Source organism: Somniosus microcephalus, chromosome 10 (assembly GCF_052327205.1).
Source record: "Somniosus microcephalus isolate GS21.2 chromosome 10, FLI_Smic_1.0, whole genome shotgun sequence".
NCBI classification, from domain to species: Eukaryota; Metazoa; Chordata; class Chondrichthyes; order Squaliformes; family Somniosidae; genus Somniosus; species Somniosus microcephalus.
In genome coordinates, this window is record NC_140996.1 from 157265232 (window position 1) to 157292441 (window position 27210).

The window sequence follows — 27210 nt, forward strand, 5'->3', positions numbered from 1 at the left end:
TTCCTATGGTCATATCAGTTTCAAGGCTTTCTGACAATGAAATGCTAAGCTCAAATCACAAGACCCACTATTTATAAATCTCCTAAAGGAATCCTTTATCCCGGTCTTTCTATGTACCTCAGTTGGCAATTTGGGCAGCTATCCTTCAGTAAATAAGGAAGTCCAGAAGGAAAAGTATTCAATGTACAATTGTGATTTTAAAGAAATTACTGTCATTTTTTGACTTGCAGATCCCTGCTCTTGGGTCCAAAAGTCATCATACTCTAGCTATCTTTGTGCTGTTGTCACCACGCAATCTAGACTGACAATTCAGTGAAATACTGAGGGAGTGCTGCACTGTTGGAGGTGTTGTTTTCTGGATTAGGTGTTAAACCGAGGCCCCTCCTTCCCCTTTGGATGGATGTAAAAGATCCCATGGCACTGAGAGCAGGGGAATTCTCCCGGTGTTCTGACCCAACATTCATCCCTCAATCAACGTCACATCAAAAAAAAACACAGAATTTATCTTATTGTGGCAGATGCAGTATAATGTGAATAAATGCGAGGTTATCCACTTTGGTGGCAAAAACAGGAAGGCAGATTATTATCTGAATGGCAATAGATTGGGAGAAGGAAGTGCAATGAGACCTGGGTGTCCTTGTGCACCAGTTGCTGAAGGTAAGCATGCAGGTGCCGCAGGCGGTTAAGAAGGCAAATGGTATGTTGGCCTTCGTAGCGAGAGGATTTGAGTACAGGAGCAAGGATGTCTTGCTGCAGTTGTACAGGGCCTTGGTGAGACCACACCTTGAGTATTATGTGCAGTTTTGGTCACCTTATCTGAGGAAGGATGTTCTTGCCATCGAGAGGGAGTGCAGCGAAGATTCACCAGACTGATACCTGGGATGGCAGGAATGACGTATGAGGAGAGATTGAGTCGATTGGGCTTATACTCGCTGGAGATTAGAAGAATGAGAGGGGATCTCATTGAAACTTAAAATTCTAACAGGACTAGACAGACTAGATGCAGGAAGGATGTTCCCGATGGCGGGGGAGTCCAGAACCAGGGGTCACAGTCTAAGGATAAGGGGTAAGCCATTTAGGACAGAGATAAGGAGGAATTTCTTCACCCAGAGAGTGGTGAACTTGTGGAATTCTCTACCACAGAAGGCAGTTGAGGCCAATTCATTAAATATATTCAAGAAGGAGTTAGATATATTTCTTAAGGCTAAAGGGATCAAGGGATATGGGGAGAAAGCAGGGACAGGGTACTGAACTTGGATGATCAGCCATGATCGCATTGAATGGCGGAGCAGGCTCGAGGGGCCGAATGGCCTACTCCTACTCCTGCTCCTATCTTCTATGTTTCTATGTGGTTTGCAGCACCTTGATGTGCACAAATTCGCTGACATGTTTCCCTACATTACAACAGTGATTATATTTCAAAAGTACTTTATTGGCTGTGAAGCATTTTGAGGCATCCTGAGGTTGTGAAAGGTGTTATATAAATGCACATCCTTTCTTCTTTGTTCAGTTTTTCAAAATATGATACAGTAATCTGGCAACACTAACTCTTCATCCGCAATGGCATGGTAAGCTTCTCTCTAGTTATAAGGAGCTGTCTTCTAAGGTGTTGCTGTGCAATCATATCTGTTGAGGCTCGCTCATTTGGTTTAAAAATGTAGCCTATTGTGATGTATCTTGCTCTTTAAAGCTCCATCTGTTTGAGTTTGTGATCAATCAGTCTTTTTAACCATAAATCTCACTCCTTACAGTTCCTTGATTGGAGAGCTATCTGTAGTTGGCGTTTTGATTCTGCTTTTTAAAAAATTGAGAGAATTGTTGCATGTTGGATCCAGCTTTTTGAAGCCTGGGCACCCAGAAACTGCTTTAACTTTTTTATCCCCAAGTTGTTTTTCAACAAGTTTATAGCTAATTAGAGCCTACTAACTCCGCCCTCTCTCTGTGTTCAGCACTATGGAGCATTCAGTATGGCGAAAGAGCTATTCTTAACTAAATAGCAACATATTAAAATGCTCAGTTATACTCACCCAAATAATATAACATAGGAATATAGGAGTTGCTAGATAAATGCAAGTCCTTTCTTCTTTTGCTAGACAGAAAAAGACCGTGGTCTATTTTAGTTCACATTCTTCCATACTGGTAGTTGCTTGATGCAATCATGTATAATCTTAATTCAGCTCTATTATAGCTTATTTTACAAACTTAAAATAGTCCAACAGTAAAATTATAACTTTTTGTTTAAAAAAAAACATTCACACTGTTCATCATTGTGAAGATTTGCATTTTACAACTAGTGCCAACACTGGCTTCTTTACACAATTTGGCCAAGGCTGAAAAGAATGAGAGATGAGCTAAATCAGGGAATAGCGATTGGGTGATGCTAAGCTTAGGTTTTAATAGCCTGACAATGGTAGAAAAAAGGAAGATTGAGCGGCAGTAAGAAATTCTACAGTTTTGACGTTCTACAAAACATGAGCGAGTTGGAAACTGTGATAACTCTTGATTTCAATGGTGGGAATGTTGGAAAGAGGAAGAGGTGCAAGAGTCGCATCACTTTTTTGCAACATCAATCTCTTCTCCAAACAAGTTCAGAATCACATTGAGTATTGTGTAGCGAGGTCAATTCTGTAATTGGCTTTCCTGAAGTTCTATATCGTTTCTAGTTGACTCTGATTTCAAAAGGTGCTGTTGCCAATAAAAGTGCACTTTTTATTTGGATGTGAGTGGAAACATTTATGTGGCAGGTGAAGTTTAGGGAGAATAGAAGGGTAGAAAAATTCTCAAATACTGGGCAAGGCGAGTTCAGGTGTAGATTAAAGTATTGAAGATAAAGAGGTGTTCAATGTAAAAGCTGGATGACGACGAAAGGAAGATTTCAGCCAGGAAGGAATCGGGGTCGGGATGGGGTAATTGTAATAGTCGATGAGGAGGAACTTGAAAGAAAGATAGTAAGTTGTTGAAATGAGGAAGTGGTGCTGGAAGAATATGAGCATAGGCCAAGGTGAATCCTAGAGTTGAGTGTCACAGTGGTTTGGGTAGGGGACATAGTGGAACTTGTAGCCTGGCATGGCAACCTTGGTGAGAGGGAAAGAAGTGCCGTCAGTGAAGCAAATTCTGGTTAGACCCACGATGTTGGTGTTATCCAAGATAATGGAGTGGGCATTTTGCAGAGTAATAAGGGAGAGGATGATAACCAGACTTGCTGGGGCAAAAGGGTTGGTGGGAATGTGAGGGTGGAGAGAAAGATTAAGATGAGTTCAGAAAAGTTGACTCCTGAACAGATGAGTTAATTGCCAGGAGAGGGGCTTGAAGTAACTAGAATGGCTGATTGGAGAGAGTCAGCAATGTGTCTCAATGGCTGCAGACGAGAATGCCCTGGTTGGAACAGATGAAGGCTGTGAGCATGTCCATAAGAAAAGGGAGCCTCTGGTGGTGGCAGACCAAGAGTTCAGCAGGATAGAAATACTGATTTGCATCTGAGATTGACTAGGGCATGGGCAGTGAATCGAGGACAGAGAATATTAATGACAGAGATCAAGGGGCGGTGATAGGGAAGCAAAATGTAGCAGGGGGGCAGAGGACCTGTGGTTCAGAGGAACAGATTATGCACACAAGTGGACAAAAAATTAACCAGTAATTAGTATTGCAATTGATTTTAAATTGCGACTATCACCACACTTCCAACGCCTTGTTTTGGTGGCCCAACTGAAGGTTGGTCAGCATTTGCCTGGAGGTTGGAAACTTGGGGCCTGTCCCAGTAGTAATTTCCAGGTCTTCTGTTCTGGTAGGCCCTGCACATTTTAGAACTGGGCTTTTATCATAAAAGCTGTTACATACTGTATCTGAATCAAGAACAATGAATCTAAAGCCAGCAAGAGATGAAATTATTATAAGAATCTCCCTGGATTGTGTCTGACTCTGGATCTCCACTGCCCATCCATCCTCTTGTGCATGCTAGGGCAATTTATTTTTTCTGAACACCCATTTTTCCAATGTGAGATGGAAGGACTGCTCTTCAGAAAGCAAGTACTTCTGGAGGATTTCTAGAACAGTCTAGATGAGGCTAAAATCATGTTGGGAGTTTTGATGGGTAATTGCCCTACACAGCTATATTAAAGCTGACTCTTTCATACCAGAAAAGTGCCTTTGGGTGCTGCAAGGAAAGAGGAGGAGTGGTCCGGGAGTAGTGATTTTGTTTTGGCTCTCGTCTTTTTTGAGGAGGATCTGAGGTAATAATTATTTGCTGTTGGTGACGGCTGCAGGCTATAAATTTCATTTTATTTTACAATGCAGGCGTGGTGTGAAAGCTTGCCAGAATAGATGCAAGTAGCACGTGCTACAACACCTGTAGATTATAACACCCCTGTTAAATCTAAATTGTTCAAAACATTTAGTGAGAACCACAGACCAAGGCTGTTTATTACGGTTATAATGTTTTCCTCAAGTTGTTTTTAATGCAGCAGTAGGGGGTATGGTAGCATAGTGGTTATGTTACTGGACTAGTAAGCCAGAGGCCTGGACTAATGATCCAGAGATATGAGTTCAACTCCCACCACGGCAGCTGGAGAATTTAAATTCAAAATAATTAAATAAATCTAGAATTTTTAAAAAAGCCATCAATAATGGTGACCATGAAACTCCCGGATTGTCGTAAAAACCTATCTGGTTCAGTGCAGTGCTGAGGGAGTGCTGTACTGTCGGAGGTGCCGTCATTCAGATGAGACGTTAAACCGAGGCCCCGTCTGCACACTCAAGTGGACGTAAAAGCTCCCATGGCGCTATTTTGAAGAGCAGGGGAGTTATCCCCGGTGTCCCGGACAATCTTTATCCCTCAACCAGCAAAACAAAAACAGATTATCTGGTCATTATCACATTGCTGTTTGTGGGACCTTGCTGTGTGCAATTTGACTGGCGCAGTTCCCACATTACAACAGTGACTCCACTTCAAAAGTACTTCATTGGCTTTAAAGCACTTTGAAAGGTGGTCGTGAAAGGCGCTATATAAATGCAAGTCTTTCTTTAATGTCCTTTAGGGAAGGAAATCTGCCGTCCTTACCAGGTCTGGCCTGTATGTGACTCCAGACCCACAGCAATGTGGTTGACTCTTAACTGCCCTCTGAAATGGCCTAGCAAGCCACATCCCGTGAATGAATAAAAAAAAGGTTATAATCTCTGAGCTTATATGTGGACCTGCAATTATGTTGCTTGTTAAACCAACAATTTTATGTATTTCAAGTCTCTCTTTTTCCCCCCCATTATTTTACAATTATATGCACACTGACTCTTGACCTCTGAAGTCTGTTATGTTTTTTACACTGTATTTTTCTCAGATTCAGTATCATAGACCATACACATTGAAACCTTGCTCCCTATGATCTAGAGTGTACCTTTACCTGCCCAAAATCTAGATAAATATTATTAGCCTAGTGTAGAACACTTACTACTATATTTTAAAAATATAAATCCACATCTCCTAGCTACAGAACTGTCTGTTAAATGGATTACAAAGAATCACACCACACTCTTTCTTCCTTCCCCCCTGCCCCCGCCCCCCCCGAAAAAAAAAGAAACCCTCCCTAAGCTGATTCAAGTCTTCCCTTGATTTGCAGGAGTTTAAGGAATTCAAAACAGTGATTAACCAAACAAATACAACTGCCACCTAGAGTGGGATTGATAAATATCTCCTATTGTGTTTGAATTGAATGGCTTGACTCTCTATCAGGAAACAAATGATCCTGTCCCACGTGATGGTTGCCGGAACAATGTAATTGACACTAGTGATCACATTTTGAACAAAATGCACCAGGCAAGCAGGTACAGGGCTCCAGTTTACACATGTACGTGTCCTTAACATCGACACCAGACAGGAGCTGGACTTTGAGTCTGGTGCATATGGAAAAGCTTGTGCTATTTTCTTTCAGTGACCCTTAAATTTTAAGCCTGTGTACTGTGACCAGCAAGAAAAAATCCAATAATATCCACCATGGACAAAAATTCTTCTTCTTTGTCACAAAATGGACAATGATTCCTAACCTCTCCAGTTTTGATATTTGGCATGCCACTATCCATATTTGTGAATGTTTACAACTGAAATAAGCCACATGGCCACTGTAGAGGGGCAAATTGAAAGAGATCTGGGTAAATTAAGCAGGTGAACTACGAAATGGCAGATAGAATTTAATGGGGCACGATGCAGGTCCGTATTTCAAAATTGCTTTTAAAGTCTTCAATATTCAAACTGAACACCATTGATACATTGACGAAGGTGGAAAAACTAAGTTTTGAGTGTAATTATCAACTGTCAGTGCAAGACTAATCAAGTACTGAGGTACTTGGTATTCAATTACAAGTTGAAGTTATTTTAACTTTTTGTAACTCATTGAGACCACATTTGAAATATATTGTACAATTTCAGTCACTATAAACTTTGAAACAACATCAATACATTGAAGAGAAACAGAAACATAGAAGCTAGGAGCAGGAGTAGGCCATTCGGCCCCTCGAGTCTGCTCCGCCATTTAATGAGATCATGCTGATCATCCCCATATCCCCTGATCCCTTTAGCCTTATTTTTAATTCTTCTTGAATATATTTAATGAATTGGCCTCAACTGCCTTCTGTGGTAGAGAATTCCACAGGTTCACCACTCTCTGGGTGAAGAAATTCCTCCTCATTTCTGTCCTAAATGGCTTACCCCTTATCCTTAGACTGTGACCCCTGGTTCTGGACTCCCCAGCCATCGGGAACATCCTTCCTGCATCTAGTCTGTCTAGTCCTGTTAGAATTTTATAAGTTTCAATGAGATCCCTTCTCATTCTTCTAAACTCCAGCGACTATAAGCCTAATCGACCCAATCTCTCCTCATACGTCATTCCTGCCATCCCATGTATCAGTCTGGCGAATCTTCGCTGCACTCCCTCCATGGCAAGAACATCCTTCCTCAGATAAGGTGACCAAAACTGCACACAATACTCAAGGTGTGGTCAGTCCATTATTAAGGAGACAGTAACGGGACATTTGGATAAACATAATTTAATAGGACAAACTCAGCATGGTTTCATGAAGGGGAAGTCATGTTTGACAAATTTGCTTGAGTTCTTTGAGGAAGTAACATACAGGGTGGATAAAGGGGAACCAGTGGACGTAGTGTATTTAGACTTCCAAAAGGTATTTGACAAGGTGCCACACAAACAATTATTGCTCAAGATAAAAAATCATGGGATTGGGGGTAATATTCTGGCGTGGGTGGAGGATTGGCTCTCTAACAGAAAGCAGAGAGTTGGGATAAATGGTTCATTCTCAGACTGGCAATCAGTAACTAGTGGTGTTCCGCAGGGGTCAGTGCTGGGTCCCCAACTCTTTACAATCTATATTAACGATTTGGAGGAGGGGACCGAGTGTAACATATCAAAGTTTGCAGATGATACAGAGATGGGAGGGAAAGTGAGGAGGGCATAAAAAACCTGCAAAGGGACATAGACAGGCTAAGTAAGTGGGCAGAGATTTGGCAGATGGAATACAATGCTGGAAAGTGTGAGGTTATGCACTTTGGCAGGAAAAATCATAGAGCAAGTTATTATCTTAATGGCAAGAAACTGGAACGTACTGTAGTACAAAGGGATCTGGGGGTCCTGGTGCACGAAACTCAAAAAGTTAGTATGCAGGTGCAGCAAGTGATCAAGAAGGCCAATGGAATGTTGGCTTTTATTGCTAGGGGGATAGAATATAAAAACAGGGAGGTATTGCTGCAGTTGTACAAGGTATTGGTGAGACCGCACCTGGAATACTGCATACAGTTTTGGTGTCCATACTTAAGAAAAGACATACTTGCTCTCGAGTCAGTACAAAGAAGGTTCACTCGGTTAATCCCGGGGATGAGGGGGTGGTCATATGAGGAGAGGTTGAGTAGATTGGAACTCTACTCATTGGAGTTCAGAAGAATGAGAGGCGATCTTATTGAAACATATAAGATTGTGAAGGGGCTTGATCGGGTGGATGCGGTGAGGATGTTCCCAATGATGGGTGAAACTAGAACTAGGGGGCATAATCTTAGATTAAGGGGCTGCTCTTTCAAAACTGAGATGAGGAGAAACTTCTTCACTCGGAGGGTGGTAGGTTTGTGGAATTTGTTGCCCCAGAAAGCTGTGGAAGCTACATCATTAAATAAATTTAAAACAGAAATAGATAGTTTCCTAGAAGTAAAGGGAATTAAGGGTTACGGGGAGCGGGCAGGAAATTGGACATGAGTCTAGGTTCGGAATGGTCATGGCCCTGTGGGTAGTGGAGCGGGCCCAGGGGCCGTGTAGCCTGGTTCTGCACCTACTACTTGTGTTCTGATTCTGTGTTAGATTTCAGCAGATGGTTTTATTCCTGTTCCTGGCTGGGGTGGAGATCGCCTTTACAGAAGGTAAGTACTGTAGAAAATAAAGGGACAGAGTGATCTCCTGGAAGAGTTTCGATCGCCTAGATGGGTCGGAGAGGAATATCCCAGATTTTTTCTCCCAAATTGGCCATTGGGTTTTTTATCTGGTTTTTCGCCTCTCCCGGGAGATCACATGGGTTCAGGTGGGATGGAGAGTGATAGAAGATTTGAGGTTAGGATCAGATCAGCCATGATCTTATTGAATGGTGGAGCAGGCTCGAGGGGCCGATTGGCCTACTCCTATTTCTTATGTTATGTTCTAAGGCCCTGTATAACTGCAGCAAGACATCTTTGCTCCTGTACTCGAATCCTCTCGCGATGAAGGCCAACATACATTTTGCCTTCTTAACCGCCTGCTGCACCTGCATGCTTACCTTCAGCGACTGGTGCACAAGGACACCCAGGATTCGTTGCACTTCCCCTTCTCCCAATCTATTGCCGTTCAGATAATCTGCCTTCCTGTTTTTGCCACCAAAGTGGATAACCTCGCATTTATCCACATTATACTGTATCTGCCATGCATCTGCCCAATCACCCAACCTGTCCAAATCATACTGGAGTTTCTCTGCATCCTCCTCACAGCACACACGCCCACCCAGCTTTGTGTCGTCTGCAAACTTGGAGATATTACATCTAGTTCCCTCGTCTAGATCATTAATATATATTGTGAATAGCTGGGGTCCTAGCACCGATCTCTGCGAACCCCACTAGTCACTGCCTGCCACTCGGAAAAAGACCCGTTTATTTCAACGCTTTGCTTCCTGTCTGCCAACCAGTTCTCTATCCAAGTCTTATGCGGGACCTTATCGAAAGCCTTCTGAAAGTCCAAATACACCACATCCACTGGTTCTCCCTTATCTATTCTACCAGTTACATCCTCAAAAAATTCCAGTAGATTAGTCAAGCACAATTTACCTTTTGTAAATCCATGTTGACTTTGTCTGATCCTGTCACTGTTTTCCAAGTGCTCTGCTATTACATCTTTTATAATGGATTCTAGCATTTTCCCCACTACCGATGTCAGGCTTACCGGTCTATAATTCCCCGTTTTCTCTCTACCACCTTTTTAAATAGTGGGGTTACATTAGCTATCCTCCAATCCATGGGAACTGTGCCCGAGTCTACAGAATTTTGGAAGATAACCAGCAATGCATCTACTATTTCTAGGGCCACTTCCTTAAGTACCCTAGGATGTAGATTATCAGACCCTGCGGATTTATCGGCCTTCAATCCCATCAATTTCCCTAACACCATTTCCCTACAAATACTGATTTCATTCAGTTCCTCCCTCTCATTAGACCCTATGTTCCCCGACATCTCTGGGAGGTTATTTGTGTCCTCCTTTGTAAAGACAGAACCAACGCATGTATTTAATTGGTCAGCCATTTCTTTGTTCCCCATTATAAATTCCCCTGATTCTGACTGCAAGGGACCTACGCTTGACTTCACCAATCTTTTTCTCTTCACATATCTATCGAAGCTTTTACAGTCAGTTTTTATGTTCCCTGCAAGCTTACTCTCATACTCTATTTTCCCCCTCTTAATTAATCCTTTTGTCCTCCTTTGCTGAATCCTAAACCGCTCCCAATTCTCAGGTTTGCTGCTTTTTCTGGCCAATTTATATGTCCTCTCCTTGGATCTTATGCTATCCCTAATTTCCCTTGTTAGCCATGGTTGAGTCACCTTTTTTGTTTTATTCTTATGCCAGACGGGGATGTAGGGGGTTTTGGTTTGGGGTTTTTGTCTGGTCAGTCAGTCGTGTGCCTGAGCTGCCCCAGCCCCGTGCGGTTCGAACCGCTTCCCCCTTTTTAGTTCTGAGCACTGGACTTATTTACGAGTAGCGACATAGACAAACGAGACCAGTGGTTTGGTGCAAAGAAAACCAATGTTTATTAAAATAGAGAAATAATTACTATACAGAGTAAAATCACTATGGATGCAGCACAATTACACTTAGCAGGGGAGGAGAAACGGACACATCGAGGGAAAATGACTAAAATGACAATTTTAGCAATCCCCTTAACTCCCACCCTTTACACCTATCTAGGCTGTCTTGTGATGGGCCAGAAAATTTGATGCTCACCATTCTAGGATGTTGAAACGCCTGCTCCGTGTCCTGTTGCCTGTTGATGTTTTTTTAGGTTTTCACCTCCCCAGAGCAGAGATACCCCAGTAATTCAAACGTAACTGCGGGTGTCCTACTTCCCTGGACGGGCTCTTCGTCGACGGTCCTTTTTGCTGGGTTGATGGTAAGACAGGGCACCGGAGGCAAGGCAGGAGAGAGAGATGGCTTCCCGAGGGACTAGTTAAACCCCTCCTGGGAGTCCTTATCTCCCGCCAGATCAGCTTGTTCCTTTGTCTGACCTGGACATGTTGAAGCTTATACAAAGGAAACCGATCTGGGCCCATCGACCTGGATGGCCGGTTAATCGGTTTTTGAACGTCTCATAAGTGTTTCCCTTTGTCCCACTGGTTTCGTGATTGGGGCCATTCCAGCTTGAATGCCCCGTTGATCGTTTGCAAACAGTGCTGATGTCCTCTAACAAAGGTCTGAACGCAGCTATTACATATTGATTGACTGTGCAAACGGCCTTGATGGGTTTTAATCAGAGGCCCTAATGCCACTGGTTTGCTTCTCATGCATAAATGCAGAAGGTTTGTCTGCCTTCTAATTTCTGGAAAGTTCCTTCTTTGTCAGCCCAAACTGAAACTTACAGGCCTTGGCCATGAGGTTGACCGCAGCCATCTTGTTGAGCCCTGGATTTTAAACTCAGTCCAGCCAGGGTTTCTTCAATAAGCCAGAAGTAAATCTTCGGGGGAGACATGAAATTTGCGAATCCTTTCAGGGATGAACAAGAGGATTTGGGTAAGAGTGAGGAAGTAGTTATGAACACAGCCTGATTAAAATTGAACTTGTTCTCATTGAAGAAATGAAGTTTGAGTGGTTGTGATACAATCCTGAAACAACTTGTTTATGTTCACATTTTCCATTTACTTTAGCACATTAAATTTGGAATTGCAGTCACAGGATCACCTGAATGTGAAATGTGCTAAGCCTCCAGCAAAACAAACTCTCAGTGAATGATGTATGAGAAGGAGCTGACTTGTTGAGTGAACACACTGAAAGGAGTTGATGACTGTAAAGCACAATACCTGTTCAGCCCCTCATAGCTGCAAATAGGAGTTGATAAAATGGACAGCAGTATATTCTAATTGGATCACTCTAATTTGAGAAGTTTCATATTTAGGCTATAGTTTTTTTTACTGATAGTAATTGTGGTTATAATTTTTATGACTTGTTCTTTTTATTTTATTTAGGGGTGGGGTTATGATATTTCCATCTGTTACCTGACTCTCCATATTTATTGATTTTCAGCCAACATTTTCCCAGGCGCTCGGCAGGGGTTGTCTGGCTTGGGTTGTGAACATGGAGATAAAAACAGCCACACAGTCTCATCAGGTTTTTAAAACAGAAAGCTGTAATACAGGTAGAACATCCCAAATCCGGCAACCTTGGGACCGAGGCTGAGCCGGTTTTTGGGTTTTTCCGGACTTCGGAACGTGTTTCTGATGTCCGAAGTCCAGAAACGCCCGAGCCCAGGTTGTGCTATTTCCGGACTTCGGACATCAGAAACACATGTAGAGTCCAGAAATGCCTGGGCCCAGGTTGCGCTTTTGGTAAGCCTCCCTCAGAGTATCTGGATTCTGGAATATTTTACAGATTCCGGACCCCTGCCACCAATCGTCCCGGAGTCTGGATTCCAGAACATTCTGGATTCCGGAACTCCGGATTTGGGACGCTCAACCTGTAGCAGCAGGATCAGCAAAGGTTGAAAATAGTAGAATGCAGGAGAGTAGTTGAAGTTCTTTTGCGTAAGTCAAGCAAGGTTGATATGGGGAAGGGTAGCGAGTTCATTATTTTACAAAGACAAGCTGTAATGATTGAACTGAGTTTGATCAGTATGATCACTTGCTATGATGTAAATCGGTTAATAATTTGTATCTAGCCTGATCTTACCAAGTGTTTTGAGTCCATAAAATGATAGAATGATACAGCACATCGTGCCTGTGCTGACCCTTTGAAGAGCTTTCCAATTAGTCCCACTCTCCTGCTCTTTCCCCGGCAAAATGTTCTCCATCTTCAGAAAGATTGAAAAAACATAGGTCTGGCCACATTGAAAGTCTCAATATCCAGTTCAAATGTCAAGTAATTTTTTTTCTAAGAGATGGTTTAAATTAAATTTTCCATAATTTTGTGCCCTCTTGTTCTATTGGTCTGATTGATGTTCTGGGTTCACGTTATCCATGACATTTATTACTTCATATACCTCAATGAGGTTTTTCCTTAACCTTCTCACTGGGCTGATGTCATTGCCAAACTTAACAGTGCTCTAGCCAGGTCACACCTTGAATACTGTGCCCAGTTCTGATCACCAAAGCAAATGGGACATGTTCAGGCACTGGAGGCAGTGCACAGAAGTACCAAGAGACCGGCTTCTACTGTCAAAGATGTGAGCTGTGAGGAAAGACTGTAGAAACTTGGGGTTCACCATTTGAAAGGAGACATCTGAGTGGTGATCATAAATCTGAAAAACGACTTTAAATTAAATTAAGAGAGTAGGACAAGGAACAAGACTGAAGCTAGTAAAAGGCAAATAACAACAGAAAATGCTGGAAAAACTCAGCAGGCCAGGCAACATCCGTGGAGAGAAATTAGAGTCAACGTTTCGGGTCAAAACCCTTTATCAAGACTATAAAGAGGCACAGGGAATGAAGTAGATTAAGAGGCCGGGCTGGGAGAGAACAAAAGAGAAGAAGAGACATTAAGAGGTATTCAAAACGAGACGAGATGGTGATAGGACTAGTGGAGACAAAAGACAGCAAGTTTTGAGCAAGCATCAGGGAGTTCTTCACACACAGTGATCAGTACATGAAATCATTTGAGAAAGAGTTGGATGTTGCAAGGGAAGGAAAGTAGGGTTTTTTCTGGATAGATGAACTAAGATGGGCTGAATGTCCTTCCTCATTTGTGACTATAGAACTTAAGCTTCCCTTTCCTCAAAGTTTATTTCCTTTACACATGGGATACATATTGCTTTTCTATGCACTTTGTCCAATATTTGTATGTCCCTTTTTGAAGTGTGACAACCAGAATTGTACCCAGTGCTCCCAAATGTGGTCTGACCAATGCATTATAAAGACTTTACATTGCATTATTCTGGTTATCTATCATATTTGCTTTTTTAATTCTCCACCTTGTTTTAACCTTGAAAGTGATGAAACTAATGTCACTACCAGGTCCCTTTTAAAGTCTCCGTGTTAATTCTGCTCCCTTTTAGCATTGTCTGCAAAGTTAATGACCTTTGTGCCCCCCGTCTATTTGAATTTCAAGCCCTGATTGCAGAGATACACCTCTCCAGTCTGACACTGCATCTCTTGCGAGTATTCTTGGTTTAGTACTTTTTATCAAATTTCTTACCCAGTCTCTCATTATATCCCAGATTTCCAATGTATTTTTGTTTTGATAGTAATCTTTCATGTATAAATTATTAAAGACTTTCTGGAAATTCAAATAAACTGTATCGTAGGTTTTCTCACTGTACTTCAGGAATTTAAGTGTTTTGATTTTGCATGTGCACAAATATTGTACAAAACCTTGAATTATGAGAAATATTTTGAATACCACGAATTGTTTTATCCGGTTTATGATATGTATGCTTTGGGGACAAAAATATATTTCCAATTTAATCACGCAAATTTAAACTCCTTTAGTATGACCCAGTGTCAGTCAGCCATTGATATTTCTGTATTGTGGGGGCCAGTTTATGATCTTTGTTGTGTAATTCCAAAAGGCAATAAAGGCTGCTCATTGTATTAGTCAGGCACTCAGTTGAAGTTCTACCAAGTCAGGTTTTGTAATTCCAGACTTGCAGAGACCACCGGGTTCATTCTTATTGGATTCATTGAGGTTTGAGCTCCTCTAATTATGATAAAGATTTAATTAAAAGCAGAACGATGTAAAAATGTTTTGGCTGCTTTACTGAAACCTCATAGTCCAGTAAAGATTGTGGAGCCTATATTATCTCTGCTGTTGCATGCCATTATATTTCAACGATACTAAGTCAACCCAATTACAGTTTAGTTTAAGCTTTATACAGGAAACTTTCGATTTACCATCACCTAAATAACCAGAAATCTCGGTTAACCGGCAAAATTCAGGAGTAGGTTCAGGTAAGTTTTATTACTTGCCTTCCTCGATCTGTTGCTGTGCAAGGGTGTGGCTGCAGCTGTTGCTAAGCTACAGAGACGCTTGGAACTTGTGGCCATTGTTCTGAACCTGTTGCTAAGCAACAGGTTTGTTGCTTTATACGGAGCTCTCAGCTCCGTATCTTTTACTGTAGCTTTCGGTTATCCGGAATTTTTGATGAACCGGCACCACGTCGGTCCCGTCGGTGCCGGATAAAAAAGTTTCCTGTACGCAGTTGTCAGAATATCAGAAACATCAACTATTCTGTTTTATAGTACTACATTTGCCTGGTTGCTATTTCCAATGTTAACTATGTCAGTGGGCAAAATCTCGCTTGCTCATTCATGTCAAACCTGTTACGTATTATTCAAATTTACTATACAGTAGAAAACATACTACATTTTGTACTCCATTTACACTGACGTAAATCTGTTGTTGTTAAACTACAGCGATCCGCTAATTTATAAAAAGAGAATTTATAAGGAAACCTCACAATTGCTGGTAATAACATAATGGGACCACCTGCCTTGAGTTGCAAGTGCATTTCGGAAGTAAGTCAAAAGGCCACTGCACTGCCCCCTTGGAGAATTAATGTAAACATGCTACAAGATGGGTATGTTAAACAATCTGAGGTCACAACAATCCCCCAAATTGGGTGCCTTTCCTGAATTAACTCCTTAGAATTTCCATCATTGGAAATTCAAACCAGTGCTTGATCAGGTGGGTTTGCCGACTCTGGCTGGACATATTGCTGTTGGGTTGATCGCGTGACCCCCAGTTGCTGTAGATACACATGAAAAGGACAAAATGTGCTGTTAAATTGTGCACATAACGGAAGGTGATAGCCAGGTTTTCACACTACCCCCTTCTAATTTAGCTAACATGCTTTAACAATTGACGCATTCTCTGTATCTCGTCTATGCCTTTTATCTCCCTAATCTCTCTCTCCATGTCACCTTCTGTCTTATGCCATTATCAGTTCTGACAGGCAACCATCTCCACTTCTCCACCCAATTTAATTTATTTTCTTGTATGTTTGATCCTCTTTTCCCCCCATTCACTGTCCCTCGACCCTTGCTATGTTCCTCTTATAAGCTGTTTATCTGTAATACCTACATGAAGGGCTAAGCCTGAAACATCGATATTTTCCATTCTTTACAGTTGCTTGCCTGGCTTGCTGAGTGTTTTCAGCATTTTCTGCACAGTAGGTCTTGTTTATTTGTAGATGGCCCTAGATTTGCAATTGTCGGTCTCTCTGGCTTGGTTTCTTTAAAATTCTGATTCTATCTCCAATGTCTTTAACCTGTCTTTCCTTCCACAGCAGCATTCCACAGGTGCTTCATGTCACCGTAACTTAGCCTCTAGTGCCTGGGAGACACCAGGATAGTGCGGGTGGGAATGAAGAGTCTGGGCCATGAAGACTCGAAGCACGCATACAAAAGTAATTTTCTTCTGGGTCACCATAAATTCTTTAACACTAAAAAAAAAATTATATTCCTCCACAAGTTAGATAGTCCGAGTGAAACTGTAAACGGCAGAGGACAGGTAGCTTCTGGACTGGCTCCATCATATAATGCACAGAGATGTTTTTCTCTACTTTCTCGAAATTGCAGATACTCCCAGCTCGGGTCCTTGCAATCCTCAAATGAGTAGTGGTTTCTGCCACCACTCCAGCCCGTCCTCCTACTTTTCATTCCACAGCAGCTCTTTCACCACTGGTCTACGTGCTGTAACTTGTCCAGGCACACATCCAGCAGCTCCCTCCAATGCCAATGTAACTTCACTGGAAGTGTGGCAAGCGGCAGGAGGGCGAACAGCTGATTGGCTGCAAGCGGCAACACTCTGGATTATGCATATGCACCAGCTGCCCACACAACAAACCTTTCTCCCGGGTTGCCAGCAGCAGTTCCCAGGAGACGAATAGCTGATTCCGAGAGACTCCCGAGCAAAGCGGGAGGGGTTGGCAACTCTGATCAGGAAAAAAATTAAATGGTTGGTCATAGCATGTTACTTTGACAATAGAATTCAATAATTTAATTAAATAGAGGACTGGTTGAGTGCTTACTTATGGAAAGCTCTCCAACAGAAGCAGAAAGTCATAACCATGATATTTGTGATAGAGGAACAGTGATATGATCCTGATTATCAAACCTCAATTTGCATACCGTTGTCATGTGGTGCTCCTCTCTTTTGAACACAGCCAGCCAGGCAGTGATGATGACAGCACATCTGTGCAAAATAATCCGATTTGCTGCCATGCTGCATATTACATTGACCAGAGTTTCTTAATTTGTGATTCTCAAAGGATAAGACACAAACTGAAATCGCTCAGTACAATATGACTGAATGTGGGGATTGGCATTATGTAAGTAGAGAACATAAAAAATAGTTGGCCTCCACACGACACTCCCTCTGCTAATGAAGTAAGTAGTTGACTGAAAGGAGATAAATGTCCTGCTGTGATGAAGCATGCGCCATCAAATCACTACCTATGTCCTAAGCTGGCTGAATCGAGTTACTTATTCATATATTTATTTATTCATTGCATAAATGTGTGTGTGCGTGTTCTCTGCAACACATAATTAGCTATAGCTTTTATGGAACACCATTGAATTAATACCTTTATAGCAGACTAGCTGGAGTGCCCGGCGGTGCCGAGGGTTTTTTGAGGGCATGTTGTTATGAAAAAAGTAGAAATAATTTTTATATATATAAATGAGTTTGTCTGTCTGTCTGTGTGGGAAGGAGAGAGAGAGAGGGAGGGAAAGAGAGAGAGACTGGGGGGGGGGAGAGAGGCCCGGGGATCGAGAGAGAGACTGGAGGGAGAAGAGAGAGCTGGGGGGGAGAGAGCGACTGGGGGAAGAGAGAGAGAGAGAGAGAGACTGGAGGGGAAGAGAGAGACGGGGGGGAGAAGAGAGAGACTGGAGGGGGGAAAGAGAGAGGAAAGGAGGGAGAGAGAGAGAGGAAAGGAGGGAGAGAGAGAGCAGGAAGGAGAGAGAGGGGAAAGGGGTGGGGGAAAGGGTAAGCATTGATTAAGACAACTTCACAGTAACCAACCTATGGGTTAGTATTGTACGGTAATTCTATTCTGGTTAAGGCAATAATGACACCATATCTGAAAATATCCTCTTTAAATCAGACCAGCGGGCAGAGTAATTCCAAATTAAACCATTTCAAGCAGCTGTTGTCATCAAGCACCTAGTTTGGAAATGTGACTACCATGTGTGCCTATTTGTGGAATTAGAGAAAATAATTCAGAAGGCATCACTGCTAATGTAGTTTACTGTGTAAAAGTCCTCCTCTATTAGAGCTTGTAAAGGCAATGGCCCAAAATTTGCGGTCGGAGGCTTCCCACAGGCACATGCCTCTGACCTGCAAAAAATCTACAAATTTACTTGGTGGTCCAAGGGATTCGTAGATTCGCGCTCCTGGGCCTCTCCGGGTACCCGAAGGTAGAGGCCCACGTATCCCAGAGGCGCATGCAGTTCACAAGCACCCCTGGGATCATGTGGGCCAGCCCAACCCATGAAAGAAGGGGAATCCCCATTCATACTTATGGGGAGTCCGTACGTTCGGAACTCCCATAAGTATGAATGGGGATCACTTTAAAAAATACACGAACGCATGAAATAATTTTTTTTTAATTACATGTTTAAAATGCCATTTAATTAAATACTTTAATTTGGGGGGGGGGGGGAAATGTTTTAACGGGGTTAAAAAATAAACTTATTGGACAGGGTTTTAATGTATAAATGAGTGATAACATTTTTTTTTTTTTTAATTCTTACACTGGTAAAAGCAGGCCTTAGAATTTCAAGGGCTTTCGCTGGGCAAATAGCGCAACTCTCCGCCCGTGGAGGCCCTTTTCTCGGGGATGCGGATCATCTGTCAAGAGAATTTAAAAGTTATGCCCGTAATCAATTTTATTTGGATCCTTAATTTTGTACAGATTTCTGAATTATTTTATCTCTATTAATCCCAAATTAATATTTCAACCTTGCTGATGAATATTTCAAAGAAGATGAAGCAAAATCTCTAAGCTTTGGAGAACTGAATACACTGTGGCTTTGAAGATGCATTATTTCTGTGTGTACAGAAGATGTCTTCAAAAAATATTTCCTGTATATATTGTGTACAATTATTAAAGAAATAAATGCAGTCATAGGCCATTTGTTTCTTTCACTTGCACTTTTAGGGTAAATTAAAATTAGAGGTATGTTGTACAGAAATGTTACCTTAGTTCTCAAAGGGATGATTAATATTGTGACAGAAACCATAATTTTTCTACTATTTTTTATTGATTAATAAATCATCTGTAAGGTCTTCTGAATGAATAGATGTAACAGATATTTTCTCCTAAAGATGTTAAAACAGCTGTTCCAAACATAGCAGTGCTACTTCACGTCTTTGCTATGCGATCCCACGCATCACATCAGTGGCATTCTGACCTTTCTCTTGGCTGAACTCTTAATTTGAAGCTGTAACATATCCCCAGAAGGTTATGCTGACTTTCCTCTCTCTCTGAGGGCTGGAAAAGTTTACACAGCTTTGGAAGAACGTGTTAGTGATCATCAGACAGCCTTTGTAAATCACGCAGTACATTCTGTCTGCTCAGATTGTCTTCAGCATCGGAAAGCATCAGTTTTTGGACCATTTTAACAATATACTATGGATCCCCGAGAAAAAGCGATGACCTACATAATTCCAGAGACAGACGAAGTCCTTCACACCACCATCAATGGTGGTCCAGAAACTGTTGAAAGCAATGAAGGCCAGAAAGCTGTGTCTAAGTCACAGAGAAGACGGAGTGATATAAAAATATATAAGGAGTTCTGTGATTTTTATGCTAGATTGTAAGTTGTTTTCCGCATGTTGTGGTTTTTGGTGTCCTGACATTTTGTGCTGTGTTTTTGTTGCACTAAAATCTTTTTCAATGGCTTATGACACTAGAAATTACTAATTCATGCAGCATTGTGTTGTGATTTTTTTTATACACCCTGCAAATTCATGTAACACTTCTACAATAAACTTGATACTTTAGTGCGGTAACATAAGATCCTGCACTGGCGCATGCTATCAATTGTTCTGTATAAACTGTTGTATTTGCTCTAAACAAAACAAATCCGATATGTCTGTTCAAAGTGTCTTGAAATGAATACTACCACCGGTTGCCAAGTGACTAGAAACATCTGAAAACATACTCTAATGTAGTTGTTATGCTGATAGCCGATTAATACAAAACCAGAGTTCACTGCCAGTGTGATTCTTGAGTATCCAAGTATTTTCAGTACTTCTCTTAATTTTTAGATCTGGGACTTTGTCTTTGTGGTATTGAGAGCAACAACAACTTGTTTATGTGGCACCTTCAATATAAAAAGAACAACTCAAAACACTTCACAGATAGGCATAAAGAAGGAAATGGCTAGCGATCAGAAAGGGAGAAGTAAGGAAAAGGTGATTGAAGGTTTGGTCGAAGAGGTGTGTTTTTGAAGGAGGCGGGGAGAGGTGGTGAGGGGATTTCCTGCAACTAGGACTCTGGCAGCTGGAGGCTCTGTTGCCAGTAGTGGGACGAAGAGCAGCCATGAGATTTTTAGTTACTTTGCTTAGGTCAGCAATTACATCAGTAACCTGTTGTTGGAAGCCCATAATTTTGAGCCAATAAGGAATAGTTTTAAGCTTGGCATCTTCATAGCACAAAACCTGAATTTACCCTGTATTATAATAATGACTATAATCACAATATAATGAGAATTTTTAGTTACAGAAAACTGAATTTATCCTCTTTATTGTAGGAGGTGTGGCTTGTACTGTGTGGCTTTCAAATTTGTCCAGTTGTATACATTAAAGGGCAAGTAACCTAAATCAAATTAGAAAGCATAACTGTCTCATTTGCACAGAATGTCATCATGATGAAATTCATGTGTGACTTTAATAGATTTCCTTCATCCTAAACAATAAAAATTGACGCACCTTTTCACTTCATCCCTTTACCTTGTCATCTCAGTCAGATTGTCACCAACCTTGATGAGTGTTTTTCCTTTAAGATAGACACTGGGGTAGAATTTTATTTTTACTGCCTGGGTGTTGAGCCTGGGCAGACTGCAGAAAGGAAAATTTGGCAGGGAGGATCGCACATGGGAAACAGAACGCATCCGATTTTCTTTGCATTGAAATGAATGGAAAGAAAATCCGACGGGTTCTATAAGGGCTGTGCAATCCTTCCTGTGCTCTGCTCAAGTGTTGCTTAATGCCCAGGTGGTAAAGACCAAAATCTACCTCTGTCTTTTGGAAAAAGTAATCTGCCTGTGCTTCTATGGCAGAATCTGTACAATGTCTTAACTTCTTCCCTCATATTGTTACTACTGTCATTTCTATCTTGTATTGCTGTATTAAAAAAGAGACTATCCATCATACTCCAGACATCATACTTAATTCAGTTGTGATTTGTTGGTTGTTTTATACTACCTTAAACCAAAATGCACAAAAAGAGAAATAATCCTAGTTATTTTATCCTTTTTTTTCTAACCTTCAAGTCATAGATAAGATGTTCTCTCTCGAAGGAGAGAAGTCAAGCAGCTACCAATTTAGAGAAATCTCCAGCGACAATAATTGGCATCTAATTAACCTCTGGACCTATTTAGACTTGTACCCCACAGGGAATGTCAGGTAGTGGCATAAGCCATGTTAGTAGCGAAGTATTAAAACTATATACTCAAGACCCCAGACCACATGTAAGCAATGCTACAGGAGATCAGCTGTTCTATTTTGTTTTTATTTACTTTGTGCATTGTGTATATTAAATTTTGATAGAATATACATGCTGGAGTCTTTATAAATTGAATTATATTCTCTGGATGCAGGGCTGTGTCTGGAATTGGTGCCTGCTTACCAGCTAATCCGTTGTGCTAAACTACCAATGCATTATGGTACTATAATAATGCAATTCCTTTAAAAATGTGCAGATTCTTGGACCCTTGTTACATTTTTCTTTTGTGTGGGGCGGAAAAAAAGAATGACAGGAACAATTTAGATAAGAATGTAGGTCATTCAGGTTCAAACCTAAATCCATTTAAAGTCATGTGCTTGACAAGTTAATTCATGTCTGTGTAGTGGTGTACCATGCCAATCTGACTCTTGTGTATTATGTTTTTCTTTTATTGCAGCAACATGGCAAATGCTCTGGCTAATGCCATGTGCGAGCGATGCAAAAGTGGCTTTGCACCTGCTGAGAGAATTGTGAACAGTAATGGAGAGCTGTATCATGAACAGTGTTTTGTATGCGCTCAGTGCTTCCAACAATTCCCAGAGGGGCTCTTCTATGAGGTGAGTAGACACTTGTGGGACAGCTGCACAGTCCATTAAATATTTGATGAATGAGTTTCTCAGAATGCTATAGGTTATTTCCTGTTTCGTAACCATCTTATCAGATTATGACTTGTCTCCAGTGATTTCCCCATTTGGTGATCCTGAAACTTAGCCAAGCTATCTGGGCAGCTTGGGGGGGTGGGGAAGCTCTCTAAACCTGCATCTGTTTGCATCCCTTCACAGCTATAACTGGTCCAGTAATTGTGGAGGGGTGAAGCCTAAGCAGGCGGGAGAAAAATAGTATGAGGAGGAAATTAATTGTACAGTTGATATCCGACCATGTAGATGGATATAGCAAGGGCTCTGATTTTTGTCATAGTAAATATTTGGGGAAAAATCCTGGATTAATCATGGTAAAAGCATCATCATAAAGGGCATGTTTTATGGTATCCATGCTTTTGCTATATTTATTTTCTCTCTCACCTCTGTCTGTTTCTCTGTCTTTCCTTCTTTCCCTTTCTTTTGTCTCTTGCCCCCCTGCCCCCATCACCACTATTCTCAGTGGGGTGGGGAGGGTACAGGCTGCTGAAGGTGTCGGAAGAAGTGGAAATTTGTGCGGGGGGGGGGGGGGGTAACACCAAGCCACATAAGGAAATAGTAGGACAGATGACCAAAATCTTTGTCGAAGAGATAGATTTTTACGGATCATCTTAAGGGAGGAAAGAGAAGTTTAGGGAGGGAATTCCTGAGCTTAGCGCATTGGCAGCTGAAGGCACGGCCGCTAATGGTGGAGTGATTAATATTGAGAATGCTCAAGAAGCCAGATTTGGGGGAACGCAGATATCTCGGAGGGTTGTAGGGCTGGAGGACATTAGAGATTTGGAGGGGCGAGGCCGTGGAGGGATTTGAAAATGAAGAAAATTTTAAAATCAAGGTATTACTTAACCAGGAGCCAATGTAGGGCAGCAAGCACAGGGGTGGTGGGTGAACGGGACTTGGTGTGAGTTAGGACACAGGTAGCAGAGTTTTCGATAACCAAGTTTATGGAGGGTAGAAAATGGGAGTCCAATCAGGAGTGTGTTGGAATAGTCAAGTCTAGAGGTAACAAAGGCATGGATGAGGGTTTCAGCAGCAGATGAGCTGAGGCAGGGATGGAATCGGGCGATGTTCCGGAGGTGGAAGTAGGTGGTCTTGGTGATGGAGAAGATATGGGGTCAGAAGCTCATATTGGGGTCAAGTATGACACCAGGGTTGTGAACAATCTGGTTCAGCCTCAGACAGTTGACAGGGAGGGCGATGGAGTCTGTGGCTAGGCAACGGAGTTTGTGATGGGGACTGAAGACAATGACTTCAGTCTTCCCAATATTTAGTTGGAGGAAAGTTCTGCTCATCCAAATACTGGATATTGGATAAGCAGTCTGACATTTTAGAGACAGTGGAAAGGTCGAGAGATATGGTGGTGAGGTAGAGCTGGGTATCGTCAGCGTACATGTGGAAACTGACACTGTTTTCGGATGATGTCGCCAAGGGGCAGCGTGTAGATGAGAAATAGGAGGACAAGGATAGATCCTTGGGGGACACCATGGATAAGGTGCGGGAAAGGAAGCTATTGCAGATGATTCTCTGGCTACGACTGGATAGATAAGAATGCAACCAGGCGAGTCTAGTCCCACCCAGCTGGACGACAGTGGAGAGGCGTTGGAGGAGGATGGTGTGGTCAATCATGTCAAAGGCTGCAGACAGGTTGAAAAGGACGAGGAGGGATAGTTCACTATTATCATAATCGCATAGAATGTCATTTGTGACTTTGCCGAGAGCCATTTCAGTGCTGTGGCAGTGAAGGAAACCTGATTGGAGGGATTCAGACATGGAGTTCCAGGAAAGATGGGCATGGATTTGGGAGGTGACCACACGTTCAAGGACTTTGGAGAGGAAAGGGAGTTTGGAGATGGGGCAGTAGTTTGCAAGGACGGAGGGATCAAGGTTTTTTTTGAGAAGAGGTGTGTTGACGGCAGACTTGAAGGAGAGGGGGACAGTACCTGAGGAGAGAGAACAGTTCACAATATCAGCTAACGTGGGCGCCGGGAAGGGATGTTGGGTGGTCAGCAGTTTGGTGGTAATCGGGAGCAGGAGGTGGGTCTCGTGCAGAAGATGAGCTCAGAGGGCATATGGGGAGATTGGAGAGAAACTAGAGAAAGATGCGAGTACAGGGTTAGGGCAGGAGGGAACCTTAGAGGAAGTTTGGCCTGGTAGGCTAGAGGAAGGGAGGGAAGCAGCTGAACACATGATTTCAATCTTAGTGACAAAGAAGTCCATGAGCTCCTCGCACTTGTTGGAGGTGAAGGTGGAGGAGACAGCGGAGAGCGGTTTAATAAGATGATTTGCAGTAGAGAAAAGAAACCGGGGGTTATCTTTGTATTCCAGGATAAACCTGAAATAGTGAGCAGTTTTGGCAGATGAGAGATGACTCGAATAGTGCTTTGTGGTCCAGCCAGATCTGGCAGTGAATGAACACACAGAAAACTATACAAGTCCTCCTGTCTGCTGTAACCTCTAACTGTATCACATGTGCAACTTAAGGGGGGGGGGGGAAACTCACATGCATGGTTCCACTGAAGGGAGGAGCTTGTTAACATAAACCCCAACCAATCAGGAAGAGCTGTAGCAGCAGCAGCAGCACCAACTTCCGTGACTTCTGTTAAAAGCACATGATCCATGACAAAGATACATTTAATTTTATTTACTAGTGGTTCTGCTGTGGCATTTCCCATATGTGTCTGAAGATGCAGGCTTTCGCTCGTATATGATACAGCACAGAAGGTGGTCATTTGGCTTATCATGCCTGTGCCGGCTCTTTGGTAGAGCTATCCAATTAGTCCCACTCCCCCACTCTTTCCCCATAGCCCTGTAATTTTTTTCCCTGCAAGTATTTATCAATTTCCTTTTGAAAGTTACTATTGAATCTGCTTCCACCACCCTTTTAGGCAGTGCATTCCAAATCACAACTCGCTGTGTAAATTTTTTTTCCTCAAGTCATGTCTGGATCTTTTGCCATTTACCTTAAATCTGTGTCCTCTGGATACCTATTCTCTTACAACCCTTCTGCTACTCAACAGTTTCTTCTTTACACTATCAAACCCCTTCATAATTTTGAACACCTCTATTAAATCTCCCTTAAATCTTCTCTGCTCTAAGGAGAACAACACTAGCTTCTCCACATAATTGAAGTCTCTCTTCCCTGGTATCTTTCTAGTAAATTTCTTCTGTACCCTCACCCAAGACCTTGACATCCTTCCTAAAGTATGGTGCCTGAACTTGGACACAATACTACAGCTGAGGCCTAACCAGTGTTTTATAAAGGTTTAACTTAACTTCCTTGCTTTTGTACTCTATGCCTCTACTAATAAAGCCATGGATCCCCATATTCTTTTGTAACAGCTTCTCAACTTGTCCTGCCACTTTCAAAGATTTGTGTACCTACACCCCCCAGGTCTTTCTCTTCCTGCACTCCCTTTAAAATTGGACCATTTAGTTCATATTGCCTCTCATTCTTCCAACCAAAATGTATCACTTCGCACTTCACTGTGTTAAATTTCATCTGCCATGTGTTTCCCACCACCAACGATTTTTGAAGAGGGGTGTAGCATTTTCAATCCTCCAGTCCTCTGGCACCTCTCCCATATCTAAGGAGGATTGGAAAATTGTGGCCAGAGCCTCTGCAATTTCCACCTTTACTTTACTCCGTAAACTAAGATGCAACCCATCCGGAACAGGTGACTTTTCCACATTGAGGACTGACAACTTTTTAAGTGTGTCTTCTTTATCTATTCTTATCCTATCCGACATCGCTACTACCTCCTCCTTTACTGTGATACTGGCAGCATCCTCTTTAGTGAAGTCCTCAGCCATGACTTCTGCCTCCACAAGAAGATCTCTTTGTAGCCCCTCGGCCCCACCCTTTATATGTTTAGAAAAGACTTTTGGGTTCCCTTTTATGTTAGCTGCTAATCTATTCTCATGTATTCTTTGTCCCTCCTACTCCCTTTTTTAGATCTCCTCTGCACTTTCTATTTTCAGCTTGGTTCTCTACTGTATTATAAATCTTGCATTTGTCATAAGTCTCCTTTTTCTGTTTCATTTTAATCTCTTTATCCTTAGTCATCCAGGAAGCTCTAGCTTCGTTTCCCCCTCATGGGAATGTGTCTACTCTACACAAACCATCTCTCTCCTCTTTGAAGGCTGTTGTTCAATTACTGTTTTGCCTACCAATTTTTGATTCCAACTCCCCTGGGCCAGATTCCTTTTCAAGTCACTGAAATTATCCCTCCAGATTAAGTATTTTTATGCTTGATTTGTTTCTTGTCCTTTTCCATAACTATTCTAAACCTGATGATATTATGATCACTATACCCCAAATGCTCCCCCACTGATGCATGCTCCATTTGCCCCAATTCATGCACCAGAACTAGATCCAGCACTGCTTCCTTCCTCATTGGGCTTAAAACACACTGATCAAAAAGGTTCTCTTGTACACATTTCAGGCATTCCTCCCCCTCTTTGCCCTTTACACTGTTACTATCCCAGTCTATATTAGGATAATTGAAGTCCCTCATTAACACTACTCTATAGGTCTTGCATTGTTCTGTAATTTGCTTGCAAATTCACTCCTCTATCTCCTTCCTACTATTTGGTGGCCTATAGTATACACCCAGTAGTGTAATAGCTTCTCTACTGTTCCTTAATTCTAACCAAATGGATTCTGCCTTTGACCCCCCTCAACCACATCAACCTTCTCCACTGCTATGATAGTTTATTTGATCAATATTGCCACTGACCCCCGCCCCCCCCCCCCCCCCCACCTCTCACCTTTTTTTTCCCCCCTTCCCTATCTTTCCTGAATACCTTGTAGCCATAAATATTAAGTTCCCAATCCTCCCCTTCTTGGAGCCAGGTCTCTGTTATTGCCACTATATCATAGTCCCATGTGGCGACTTGTGCCTGCAGTTCACCTTATTTACCACACTACATAGGTTTGGCGCACATGTGCGTAAATGCATCAGACTGCCTCGCATTTGTCCAGTGTCTGACACCTTCCTATTTTTGAACTATTCTTTGCTCTAGTCCTCTGTGCACCTTGTTTCTCCTCTCTAATTTTTCATGGTGGTGTCCCTGCCAAATTAGTTTAAACCCTCTCCCACAGCACTAGTTAACTTGCCCATGAGGTTATTGATTCCAG

General features: G+C 42.1%; 1 protein-coding gene across 7 annotated transcripts in view; it reads left to right on the forward strand.

Moving 5' to 3' along the window:
- Nucleotides 1-27210, forward strand: part of LOC147111785 (LIM and senescent cell antigen-like-containing domain protein 1) — a 211182-nt gene that overhangs the window by 123828 nt on the left and 60144 nt on the right. For 5 of the 7 annotated variants that reach the window (XM_085999015.1, XM_085999017.1, XM_085999018.1 and 2 more), the window contains exon 2: nt 21833-21992. In XM_085999015.1, the coding sequence (XP_085855141.1) occupies nt 21833-21992 (160 nt within the window). Of the gene's footprint in view, nt 1-19152; nt 19523-21832; nt 21993-27210 lie in introns of those variants that run through there. The other 2 variants (XM_085999011.1, XM_085999012.1) reach the window with 2 other exon arrangements.